The 13,972-nt window shown below is 36.2% G+C and overlaps 1 protein-coding gene across 4 annotated transcripts in view; it reads right to left on the minus strand.

Annotated features, from left to right (window-relative positions):
* The window catches only part of Hem (Nck associated protein 1 Hem), a 111,951-nt gene that overhangs the window by 18,247 nt on the left and 79,732 nt on the right, over window positions 1–13,972 (minus strand). For 2 of the 4 annotated variants that reach the window (XM_053789073.2, XM_053789072.2), the window contains exons 20-21: window positions 13,688–13,848; window positions 9–29 (exon numbers count right to left, since the gene is read on the minus strand). In XM_053789073.2, coding sequence (XP_053645048.1) covers window positions 9–29; window positions 13,688–13,848 — 182 coding nt within the window. The remainder of the gene's footprint in view (window positions 1–8; window positions 30–13,687; window positions 13,849–13,972) is intronic. The other 2 variants (XM_053789075.2, XM_053789074.2) reach the window with 1 other exon arrangement.

The raw sequence follows: 13,972 nt of genomic DNA on the forward strand, positions 1-13,972 counted from the left end.
CTGCTAACCTGCAGCTTAATGTTCTCAATCTGCTCATGAACCCCCGCATCACATGGGAAGGAATAGTGTATTAGTATCCTGCAGTTTTTCACTCTTTCTCACGGATTTAAGTATAAAACCATAAGCTGTTTGAACCTCAGATGGAGTTAAAACACATCTAAGGCTTATCTTTCAACTACTGTACTGTAAATATAAGAGTTGTGCCTTGAAAGAGAAAATATGAGAGTTGCAATTAAACTTTTAACAATGTCTTTATCCTAATTAAGCTGAGCCTAGTGTGAACTCCATCAAAAGCATAGACATGATTAGCTCTATTAACCCTTGGTGTCAAGTTTCAATGAAGCTGTTTTATTTAAAAGAAAATGAGCCTAAAAGAAACCCCCTGGCAAGCTGATCAGTGAGCCAGATGTGTTCAAGATCATTTCTTAGTTTATGTGAGAAAAGTTTTTAATCTCTCATGAAGAATCTCATGAGAATCCATATGAACATTTAGAACAGAATACTCAAAATGCATTCCCAGAGATTTTATCTCAACAATCCACTAATTGGCTCATCAATTAAAAGCATGTTATTAAGAAGCAGAACAACAGACTTTCCTGATTGATCTGAAACTGATGAAGGAAAATATCTGTTGAGAATTAAATGATAGGCAACAGTAATAAGAAATATTTTTTAAGAAGTTATCACTCTTTTTCATGGATACACAAGCAGTATTAAATTAAGTGTTAACAGTGTTCATGATATTTATTTGCTATAGTATATACAATCATTATAAATATACAAATTGTAATTATACAATAAAATAATTACACATATATCAAGAAAATTGCATATCGAAGTATTGATCCCACAATTAAGAGTTATGCAGTGCAAATATTTAATTTACAATCATCTACACACCTATCTAGCCATGATGAGTCTGCTGATGATCAATGTGCTGATAAATATTACTGTATTATATTTATGGTGAAATGTTATACCCAAAGGGTTGTTGTTTAAGTTACAAAGCACTAGAACTGACTAGTTATTCAGTGGTTTAACATATTCCACCTCTAACATTGTCAGACTAACACAATCCTTATCAACTTGTTACTTTCTTGACTGATTCACTCAGTCAAAAAGTAAAACTATTTAAAATCTATCTTCCATGCTCTGCAAACTACATCAATAATTTGTTTAATGTCACTGACCTTATCAACAGATTTAGACAAAAAGAGAAACATCCCAATATTTGCGCTAAAAAACAAGATGTTGGGTTCTTACTTAAGCATCTTGTGGGAAGAATGGCACCCCTCAGAGAGAAGATGTCTCCATCCCTATACACAAAGCACCCCACCACCTTGTTAAGATGACCCAGCATCCAGAACCTAAACCTGTAGTGGTCATACTGTGACTAGGGCATGGGAGGTAATCAAGTATGATCCAGTAAAGGGAAGGGCAGCTCTAATTCACTGGATCAAAATCCCTTCACCAATATCAAGACACCCCTCTCAAGGGAGTTAGTGCAGAGAACTTAAGAATTTAGTGGTAAGCAGAGCATATCTTAGGATAAATAGTATCCATATAGATTGAAAACACTGTACATATTTAAGCTTTTACAAATGGATACCATTTACAAAACTACCTCTCACAGCTTATTCCCAATTATATTTAATAAAGACATGGCACTGACAAGTGGTAAATAAACAATTTTGTACCAATCAAGACTTCACCGCATTAAGAATATTTACCCCTTATTCCTTTTATTTTTTAATTCTTCTTTGAGATAATGTATCATTAGGACACCACACTACAGATAACAATAACAATAAATTTCAACTGATTCTAGCCAATGCCTACATGTATTTAGGGCTAGTTCACTGGGACTGACGCACTCAGCCAATAGTTGAATTACATTGTCTACTGTTTTTATAGTGGCCTAGTTCATGGGCCACATTATGCCATTCTCAGTGTGGTGACCTAGTCCAAGGGCTCCATTATGACATTCTCAGTGTGGTGGCCTAGTCCAAGGACACAATACGCAATTCTAAGTGTGGTGGCCTAGTCCAAGGACATAATATGCAATTCTGAGTGTGGTGGCCTAGTCCAAGGACACAATATGCAATTCTGAGTGGTGGCCTAGTACACAGGCCACATAACATTCCGAGTATGGTGAACTAGTCCATGGACCATTTAACATTTTGGTAATAGTGCCCTAAAACTCTAAAAATATATTATGTACAGGAAACAAGGCTTTATATTCGCAAATACACAGAGAAATGCACAGCAAAAATCCCAATCTAACTAAAATTTCTTGCAATAAGTGTTAGGATTACAAAATGGTTTCAAGTTAATATATTTTCAAGTATGATTTTTAAAGGCAGTACCCAGGTAGGTACTACCGTCCTTCAAAGTGAGTGTAAAACGAAAGCCTGTAATTGTTTTACATGATGGTAGGATTGCTGGTGTCTTTTTTCTGTCTCATAAACATGCAAGATCTCAGATATGCCTTGTTACGTCTACTTACACTTAGATCACACTGCACATACATGTACACATTTATATATACACACACACATCTGGGTATTATTGGATTTTATCTTAGTAGTTTTCATTTTTATTGCTTTTCCTTTTATATCCATGGGGAAGTGGAATAAGAATCTTTCCTCAGTAAACCATGATTGTTGTAAAAGTCATCTAAAATGCCGGGAACAATGGGCTAGTAACCCCTTTTCCTGTATAGCCTACTAAAAAGAAAAAGAAGAACACCATCAGAGTGGGATGTTTGAATGTGCGTGGATGTTGTGCGAATGATAAGAAAGAGATGATTGTGGATGTTATGAATGAGAAGAAGCTAGATGTCCTGGCTTTAAGTGAAACAAAGCTGAAGGGGGTGGGAGAGTTTCAGTGGGGAGAAATAAATGGGATTAGGTCAGGGGTTTCAAAAAGAGTTAGAGCTAAAGGAGTAGCAACAATATTGAAGGATAAGCTATGGCAGGAAAAGAGGGAATATAAATGTATTAATTCAAGGATTATGTGGTGTAAAATAAAGGTTGGATGTGAAAAGTGGGTTATAGTAAGCATTTATGCACCTGGAGAAGAGAGAAGTGTAGAGGAGAGAGAGAGAGATTTTGGGAAATGTTGAGTGGGTGCATGGGGAGTTTTGACCCAAGTGTGAGAGTATTTGTGGTTGGGGATTTCAATGTGGAAGTGGGTAAAAATGTTGTGGAGGGAGTAGTAGGTAAATTTGGGGTGCCAGGGGTAAATGAAAATGAGGAGCCTTTAATTGAACTATGTGAAGAAAGAGGTTTGGTAATAAGCAATGCATATTTTAAGAAAAAGAGGATAAATAGTATGCAAGGTATGATATATCAAGTAATGAAAGAAGTTTGTTAGATCATGTATTGGTGGATAAAAGGTTGATGGGTAGGCTTCAGGATGTACATGTTTATAAAGGGGCAACTGATATATCGGATCATTATTTAGTTGTAGCTACAGTTAAGAGTAAGAGGTAGATGGGATGAAAGGAAAATGGAAACAAGAGAGAGGTGAAAGTGTATAAACTTAGAGAGGAGGAAGTTAGGGTGAGATATAAGCAACTATTGGCAGAAAGATGGACTGGTGCAAGTATGAGTAGTGGGGGGGTTGAAGAGGGTTGGAATAGTTTTAAAAATGCAGTATTAGAATGTGGGGCAGAAGTTTGTGGTTATAGGAGGGTGGGGGCAGAAGGAAACAGAAGTGATTGGTGGAATGATGAAGTAAAGGGTGTGATAAAAGAGAAAAAGGCAGTTTATGAGAGGTTTTTTACAAAGCAGAAGTGTTATAAGAAGAGCAGAGTACATGGAGAGTAGAAGAAAGGTGAAGAGAGTGGTGAGCGAGTGGAAAAGGAGAGCAGATGATAGAATGGGAGAGGCAGTCAATAAATTTTGATGAAAACAAAAAAAATTTGGAGCGAGATAAACAAGTTAAGAAAGCCTAGGGAACGAATGGATTTATCAGTTAAAAACAGAGTAGGGGAGTTGGTAGAGGGGAAGCTGGATGTATTGGGTAGATAGCGGGAATATTTTGAGGAACTTTTAAATGTCAACGAAGAAAGGGAGGCAGTCATTTCATGAACTGGCCAGGGAGGTATAACATCTTTTTGGAGTGAAGAACTGCAAGATGTGAGTGTGGGGAGGTGCATGAGACATTACATAAAATGAAAGGGGGTAAAGCAGCAGGAGCTGATGGAATCATGACAGAAATGTTAAAAGCAGGGGGGGAGGGGTTGATACAGTGTTGGAGTGGTTGGTATTTTTGTTTAATAAATGTATGGAAGAGGGGAAGGTACCTAGGGACTGGCAGAGAGCATGTATAGTTCCTTTATATAAAGAGAAGAGGGACAAAAGAGATTGTAAAAATTATAGGAGAATAACTTTACTGAGTATACCAGGAAAGTGTACGGTAGGATTATTATTGAAAGAATTAGGGGTAAGATAGAGAGTAGGATTGCAGATGAGCAAGGAAGATTTAGAGTGGGTAAGGGATGTGTAGATCAAGTGTTTACACTGAAGCATATATGTGAACAGTATTTAGATAAAGGTAGGGAAGTTTTCATTGCATTTATGGATTTAGAAAAGGCATATGGTAGTGGATAGGGGAGTAATGTGGCAGATGTTGCAAGTATATGGAATAGGTAGTAAGTTACTAAATGCTGTAGAGTTTTTATGAGGATAGTGAGGCTCATGTTAGGGTGTGTAGAAGAGAGGGAGATTACTTCCCAGTAAAAGTAGGTCTTAGACAGGGATGTGTAATATCACCATGGTTGTTTAATATATTTATAGATGAGGTTGTAAAAGAAGTAAATGCTAGGGTGTTGGGGAGAGGGGTGGGATTAAATTATGGGGAATCAAATACAAAATGGGAGTTGACACAGTTGCTTTTTGCTGATGATACTGTGCTCATGGGTGATTCTAAAGAAAATTTGTAAAGGTTAGTGGATGAGTTTGGGAGGGTGTGTAAAAGTAGAAAGTTGAAAGTGAACATAGATAAGAGTAAGGTGATGAGGGTATCAAATGATTTAGATAAAGAAAAATTGGATATCACATTGGAGAGAGTGAGTATGGAAAAAGTGGATGTTTTCAGATATTTGGGAGTTGACTTGTCAGTGGATGCAAAGGCAGTGATTATGCATGAATGATGGTAAAAGTGTTGAGTGATGAAAGAAGTGAATGTTTTCAGATATTTGGGAGTTAATGTGTCAGCAGATGGGTTTATGAAGGATGAGGTTAACCATAGAACTGATGAGGGAAAAAAGGTGAGTGGTGCGTTGAGGTATATGTAGAGACAAAAAACGTTATTAATGAAGGCAAAGAAGGGAATGTATGAAAGTATAGTGGTACCAACACTTATATGGGTGTGAAGCTTGGGTTGTAATTGCTGCAGCAATAAGGCAGTTTTAGGCAGTGGAGATGTCCTGTCTAAGGGCAATGTGTGGTGTAAATATTATGCAGAGAATTCAAAGTGTGGAAATTAGGGGAAGGTGTGGAGTCAATAAAAGTATTATTCAGAGGTCTGAAGAGGGGCTGTTGAGGTGGTTTGGTCATTTAGAGAGAATGGATCAAAGTAGAATGACATGGAGAGTTTAAAAATGAGTAGGGGAAGGAAGGCGGTGTAGGGGTCGTCCTCGAAAAGAATGGAGGGAGGAGGTAAAGGAGGTTTTGTGGGAGAGGGGCTTGGACTTACAGCAAGCGTGCATGAACATGAGAACATAAGAATGGAGGAACACTGCAGAAGGCCTACTGGCCCATGCAAGGCAGGTCCTTATCAAAATGACCTCTACCCAAAGCTACCCAAGAATTTACTCTTGTACCCAATGACACCAATCAAACCCAGCCCCTCCCACTCATATATATGTCCAATCTCTTTTTAAAGCCACCCAAGGTCCTAGCCTCGATCACCCTACTGGGAAGATTGTTCCACGCATCCACAACTCTGTTAGAAAACCAGTACTTACCTATGCCCTTTCTAAATCTAAATTTTTCCAACTTAAATCCATTATTTCTGGTTCTTACCTGGTTCGACACCCTCAGTACTTTATTAATATGTATCTCCTTTGTGTATGCCCATCATCCACTTATACACCTCTCATTCTACGTCTCTCCAGAGAGTGGAGATTTAAAGCTTTAAGTCTGTCTTCATATGGGAGATTCCTTACATAGTAAATCATTTTAGTCATTCTTCTCTGTATGTTCTCCAATGAGTCTATATCCATCCTGTAGTAAGGAGACCAAAACTGAGCAGCATAATCTAAATGAGGCCTCACTAATGAGGTATAGAGCTGTAAAATAACTTTTGGACTTCTGTTACTTATACTTCTAGAGATAAATCCTAGTAATCTGTTAGCCTTGTGGCACACACTAAGGCACTGCTGTCTTGGCTTTAGATTTCTGCTTACCATGACTCCCAAGTCTTTTTCACATTCTGTATGATCAAGCTCTACTTCACCTAGTTTATAGCTTCAAGGGTTATTTTCATTACCAAGGACTAGTACTTTACACTTATCCACATTGAACTTCATCTGCCATTTTTCAGACCAAGACATTAATTTGTCCAAATCCTCCTGAAGTTTATTGCTATCCTCCTCAGAATGAATTATATGGCCTATCTTTGTATCATCAGCAAATTTACTCATGTCACTCATAATCCCTTCATCAAGGTCATTAATGTAAATTATGAACAAGAGAGGGCCTAAAACTGATCCTTGTGGAATGCCACTTGTGACTAATCCCCATTCAGATTTGACCTCATTAATGGAAACTCTCTGCTTTCTATTGGTAAGCCATGCCTCTATCCATGCTAGAACTTTACCTCCTATACCATGAGCTGCCACTTTTCTTAAGAGTCTCTTGTGAGGTACTCTATCGAAAGCTTTACTAAAATCCAAATAAACAATAACATTCTTTGTCACTATCCACTGCCTCAAATGTTCTATTGAAGAACATCAGTAAATTTGTCAGTCAGGAACGACCTCTCGTGAACCCATGCTGGGATTCATTAATCAAATTATGCTCTTCAAGGTGACTTCTAATAATGTCAGCTATAACTGATTCTAATAACTTGCCCACTACTAAAATGCCAGGAGCAAGGGGCTAGTAACCCCTTCTGTATAAATTACTAAATTTGAAAAGAGAAACTTTTGTTTTTCTTTTTGGGCCACCCTGCCTTGGTGGGATATGGCCGGTTTGTTGAAAGAAGAAAGAAGAAGAACTTGCCCACTATAGATGTCAGGCTTATTGGACGGTAATTTGAAGGAACGGACTTATCCCCTGATTTGAATATAGGAACCACATTAGCCACCTTCCACAACTCTGGCACAATGGATGGACGCATTAAACACACTCGTTAATGGCTGACTAAGCTCCATCTTGCATTCCTTAAGTACCCTGGAAAACAACTCATCGGGTCCCGGGGACTTATTCTGCTTCAGTTTGTCTATCTGTTTGATAACCATGTCCCTCGTGACAGTAATATTAGTTAATTTGAATTCATCAGGAACTGAATAATTGTTAATTTCTGGAATCTTATTTATGTCTTCTTGTGTAAAAACTGACAAAAAATAGTCATTAAATAAGGAACATATTTCCAGTTCGTTATCCATCAGCTGACCATTCCCAGTTTTCAGAGGTCCTACTTTTTCCTTCACCTTCGTCCTATACACCTGAAAGAAGTCTTTGGATTGGTCTTTGATTCATTAGCAACTCTAATTTCATAGTCATGTTTAGCCTTTCTAATCCCCTTTTTTACTTCTCTTTTAAGCTGAACATATTGGTCAGTAAGGTTAACCTCTCCTTTTCTGATGCACCTATAAATTCCCCTTTTCTTCCCTAATTGATGCTTTAGCCTCCTGTTAACCCATTTGGGATCGTTATTATTAGACCTAATTTCTCTCTGGGGAATGTATATACTCTGAGCACGGTGTACATTATTAAGAAAAAAATCATAAATGGAGATCCCTTCGTAATCATAAGTATGATCATCATCAATAAAATCATTAGCTAGATAACCCCAATCGAGATTTGACAGGTGTTCCCTAAGACCACTATAATCGGCAGAACGAAAATCAGGGATTTTTACCGTATTATCATTATTCTTGTATTCCCAGTTAATGCTAAAGGTGATGGATTTGTGATCACTTGCACCAAGCTCTTCAGTGATCTCCAGATTATTTACGAGTGTTTCCTTATTTGACAAGACTAGGTCTAGCAAATTATTACCCCTGGTAGGCTCTGTTACACACTGCTTCAGAAAACAGTCCTGAACTGTTTCCATAAAGTCACTGGACTCCAGATTACTGGTCAAAGAATTCCAGTCAATTTGAATAAAGTTAAAATCGCCTACTATCACTATGTTATTGTGTCTAGAAGCCCTAACAATTTCGTCCCAAAGAAGTCTCCCACTATCGTGATCCAAGCCAGGAGGTCGGTATATTACACCTAGAATTAGTTTTTCTTGACCTTCTACAAACTCTACCCAAACAGAGCGTGTCAGATTGGAGTGAATGGAGATGAATGGTTTTTGGGACCTGATGAGCTGTTGGAGAGTGAGCAGGGTACTATTTAGTGAAGGGATTCAGGGAAACTGGTTATTTTTATATAGCCAAACTTGAGTTCTGGAAATGGGAAGTAGTACAATGCCTGCACTTTAAAGGAGGGATTTGGGATATTGGCAGTTTGGAGGGATGTGTAATAGGACAGTACATATACAATTGGGGCCCTGATATTATATTCTATATAGAGTTTATTATATTATTGCAGGTCAGTTTTTATATTGTATCTTTATATATGCTTCTAAGCTGTTGTATCTGGGTGACTCTGCAAAAACAGTGATTATGTATGAGTGAGGTGAAAGTGTTGAATGATGATGAAAGTATTTTTGTTTTGGGGATTTGCTTTCTTTTTGGGTCACTCTGCCTAGGTGGGAGATAGCCGACTTGTTAAAAAAAAAAAATCTACAGCAACACAAATGATGTCAGTTACAGAGACCATCTGCTAAAAAAGTTGTCTACAAATTGTTGGTATTGGTTACAGAGGCATATGTTACCAATTCTGCTACCTAGGGAACTAGGCTGATGGTTCACTATGAAATTCAGAATTCTAGTTTAAAGAGTGCAAGAGGACTGGCAAGCAACTAGAATGACTGCCTCTCTCTTTTCTTCTGGGATATTTTAATTGTAAAAGGCTACCCTCTAGTATATACATTTTGCAGGCATATGTATGTGGAGGAATCTCTAGAAGTTTAATGCAAGTCTCTTTCTAAGTATTAAGATCTATGAGCAAGAGTAATGACATACTATGACACCAGTCAAGCTTCAAGATTCAGGCCTAATCAGTTTTGGGTCACTTGACCAAATGGCTTCTAGTGTTGTGAATACTTGAACCTAACTAATCAATATAAATCATGTACATGCATTCAACTAAAGTATTTACAAATCCTTAAACAACATTCCTACCAAAGCTTTTCTTAATCTTAAAGGCCTGCCATCAATGCGGTTGGTAATTTCAGGAAGATTGTTATGTGATATCACCTGACTAATTCTTGTGTTTTTACCCTATAGTTTGTATTAGGTTCATTACTACAGTCACATCAAGTATATTAAGAAGTACCGGTCCATCCAATAGTTTTTAAGGTCTTAAGTCTATTGGCTTCACAACTTCAAATGACTCTTCCTTTTACATAAATCAGAAAGAATTATTATACAGCACTTATTTATTTTAATATATTCTGTTTACTGAGTTCATCATTTTCAACTTCAACCCATCAAGGCAGTAGTGTCCAGAATGCTTCCTCTAACCTATTTTTTTTTTTTTTAGAATCCTTTAGATTATTTATATGTTGTCATTCTCAATTTAATACTGTTTTACAACTGGTACCCAGTACAGTAAATGAAGTGCCAATTCATGACATTACACTGTTGGGCAAATTGTGTGTTTCTTTTATTCAAACTTTCCTAGTAGTGATGCTCCTCCAATGATTATTTTTTAGTTTCAAAGTTATTGAAGTGTTGGCAAAGGGTTCAAGAAAACAATGAATAGCTATCTGTCATCAAAGTTAATCTTAACATGACAAGAAAATTTTCATGATGTCCTATACTGAGTAAGTATATTCCTATTTACTTGGATAGTGAAAAATGCAAATGCTTTTTTGGTCAAGAGGAACCTTGCCAAAAATAGTGATGAACAATTATGTGTATGTGGGTTGCATCAGTGGAGTAAGAGAAACCCAATAGTGCACAAGGAGGGGTTTGTGATACTGGCTGTTTGGAGTGACATCTGAACTGTCATATCTGGGCATCTCTGCAAAGACAGTGATTGTGTGTGAATGATGGTGAAAATGTTTCTTTTTTTTTTTTGGGTCGCACTGCCTCGGAAGAGAGCTGATATGTTGAAAAAAGAAAAAAAATTATGTGTACATAATGTGGAACCACTGTCCAATACATTTTCACTCTAACTGTTAGGGATCATTTTTCCCTAGCCCTAGAATTTTTGCATCCATATATCTGAAGGCTATTTCAAAGCTTAACACTGAAGCATTTGGATTTCTGATAATTTCACTGAAATGATCTTCCAGTGACTATGTTCTGTTCATGATGATCAAGATACCTAGATCCCTCTATCTATTTTTTTTTTTATTATCACACTGGCCGATTCCCACCAAGGCACGGTGGCCCGAAAAAGAAAAACTTTCACCATCATTCACTCCATCACTGTCTTGCCAGAAGGGTGCTTTACACTACAGTTTTTAAACTGCAACATTAACACCCCTCCTTCACAGTGCAGGCACTGTACTTCCCATCTCCAGGACTTGGTATTGCTTTTTCCCATTTCCATTACATGTTACATTTCTACTTTATATTCCATCATCCATCTATCATAAGAATTACTCAGTCAAGTCCTCCTATAGGGATTTTATTTAGCATAGGATCTTTGTGTGATCTGCATACTTATTTATATAGTTTTGGATTTTCTCTGTGAAATCAGTTGTATAAATTAGAAATACTAACTATGAAAGTACCAATCCTTGTAGAATGCCACCAGTCAAACTGGTGGCTTATTCTTCCTCTTATTACTGTTTGCAATCTTCTTTAAAAGGAAAAATATTTAAACAGAATTCTGCCTGTAAGAGAAATCTGGAAACTACAAAACACAAGAGGAATAAAAAGCAAACTGTTACAGTGGATGATAATTTGTTTGATGGAAAAATTTTGTCCTGTTTGCAGATGACACAAAGATTCATTATGAAATAAACAATAAAAAAAGACTATATCCCTGGAAGAAGACCTGTATAGATTGATCAGTAGTGATAGATGCTTGAAGAAATATAATGTTGACAAATACTATGTAACAGAAATAGGAGAAAGCAAAAACAAGCCATATGAAGAACAAACTGTGTGATGAAACATTAAGAATATAAGGTAAAGAGAAGGACCCAAGAGTTATTACTGACAGTCATCAGATCATCTTAATGAAATTGTGATAAACTTCTGCAATATTTCTAAATTTCATAGCTAATACAGTCTTTAGATATATGTATTGGGAAGTGATAAAAAAAAAAAATTGTTCACAGTATGTTAAGACCCAAACTGGTGTATGCAGAAGCGGTAATGTGTCCATGCCTATAAAAAAAAACACCAACGATAAGTTAGAAAAATATCAAGAGCTAAAAAATGACTCACCAATAAGAAAGGAGTTGGAAAGGGAGGCTGATAGATTAAAAATGTAGACATTTTAATATCATCAGTAAAGAGAACAAAATACCATAATTGTAAACTAAGACATGCCAAAAGAATACTAAAGTTGTCTTTTTTAAATGCTTAGTCTTGTAATGAAACGTAGTATTAAGAGGCACAACCTCTGGAAATTTAAAGGAAGACTATATTAATTATCCATCACGAAACAGGTAGAGTGTTTGCATAAGACCGGACAACAAAAAAACTTTGCCTGCTACCAAGGTGCTTAATCGACAGAAGGGAAGGGATACTAGCAAAGAAGCTGTATTTGGTCAAATCGAGCAGTGGAATTGACTTAAAATAGAACTCAAAGTGAGCAAAATTATAGATGTGTAAACTGTGCCCAGATCGCTAAGTTAACTCTGCGTTTTTGTAATTCTGGAAGTTTTCCAATAAATTTCGTACTTTTGATGTCAGAAAAAGATTCTCCATCGTTTCAGAAGAATTTTTTTTTTTTTTTTTGAATTGTGGACACTGAGAGCAATATTAATTCTGGGGTCCAGACAGTGAAAGGGTTAAGGGTGGCTGTCTGGTTGAAAGAGGATGCTAGGAGACTCGTTTTGAGCAGTGTTATTATTACAATTTTATTGGGGAAAGCCGAGAAATTTTTTGGGGAGGCTGAAGCCCCCCTAAATCCACTACTGCTGCTGCCCCTGTTTTGATACCATACATCAATACGTCTGATCTAAAACAACTGAGAAAAAAATCTTAATTACCAACTTAAAAAAAAAAAAATCAAACTTTTCATGAACAATCTGTACTAATCCATCACACATTCACCTTGAAAAAAGATAAATAATGTAGAAAATAATTTCACCTACCTTGTGAACCCAACTCATATAAGAGTAGCCATATTTCTTTGATTACTGCTATAAAAGTAATATAGATTTTTTTTTTTGAGAAGGATGGCCAAAAGATAACAGTTTGAGGTGTGAGAAATCGACTGCAGTCATTTTCAGAAATTTCTTTGAGTGATTTAGTTTTGAATATGAGTGCCAGTTAGAAGGGAAGAGTTAAAGATGGAATACAGTACTTCTTTAGGTATTGATCTAATCTCATAAATATTTACACACCTAAGAAATATTTACTGCATATAGAAAGTTTAAACCATGTGAAATCCTTTGAGAACAATTTCAAAAAATTTCTATGGCTGATTTTAATTTGAGGAAAACAGGTACACGTATGTACTTTTAAAATAAATTCCACATATCTTGATCGATTTTTATTAAAAAATCTGAATGAACAAAACATGCCCCAAAAGAGTATATATACTTTATTGCTAAACAAGGAATGCATTTGATAAATAGAATAAACATTGGCCATATTTCTTTGAATATCTATACAACAACTTTCAAAAGATTTTTGACTGGTTCAGCCTTTGAATACGAGATTCCTGTTGGGTGAGGAAGATTGAGGACTTTCTTTTTTTAACCCTTTATATGGATTACTCATCCTAAATCCAGATGTATCTCTAAGAATGTTCTCTTTCACTGGGAGCTTCAACTTTTCTCCCAAGCTTTAGTAAACAGGAAGTGAAATTCTGTGTATCAGAAGAACATAGACTAATACATGTATATCTACACTACTGTACGTATTAACTCTGAAGAAGTTTAACAATATTACTTTTGATGAAATGAATCAAAACACATCCAAATATAGAGACTATGATGTAAAATTCCAATAGGAAACTTCCTTTAATAAACACATATAAGTGTTGAAACTTTAAATATGTAGATGGGGATATAAATTCATTACCAATATTTACCTAGAAACTAAACTTTTGAAGTTGCTATGAGAGGTTCAAACATAATTATAGTACTACATTTACAGGAATTTGCTAATATGCAAGTACTTATAAGTATTCATTACACTGCTTGTATAAATATAGCATTGTATGACCTTAAGCAAAAACTAGAGTAACATTATTATATCATCACTAACCATGGTATCTCCATTTGGGATATGGTGCTTAAAATCAGCTATAGATGACATTAGATAAGGAATGCGATTGTCGAGCACGTCAGCAAGTGCCTCCTGGGCCAACTGTCGGAAACATAAAATAACGCCAATTATCTGCATGCGCGACAAGACACTGTCCACCTCTGTGAAAGAAATTAAAAACTAGTTACAATATGAACATAGAAACACTATCAATATATGCAAAAAATAAAACTCTTAACTCTTGTTCACATCATCTTTACTAACTTTACATATTTTCTGACTCAG

Source organism: Cherax quadricarinatus, chromosome 44 (genome assembly GCF_038502225.1).
Source record: "Cherax quadricarinatus isolate ZL_2023a chromosome 44, ASM3850222v1, whole genome shotgun sequence".
In the NCBI taxonomy this organism is placed as follows: domain Eukaryota; kingdom Metazoa; phylum Arthropoda; class Malacostraca; order Decapoda; family Parastacidae; genus Cherax; species Cherax quadricarinatus.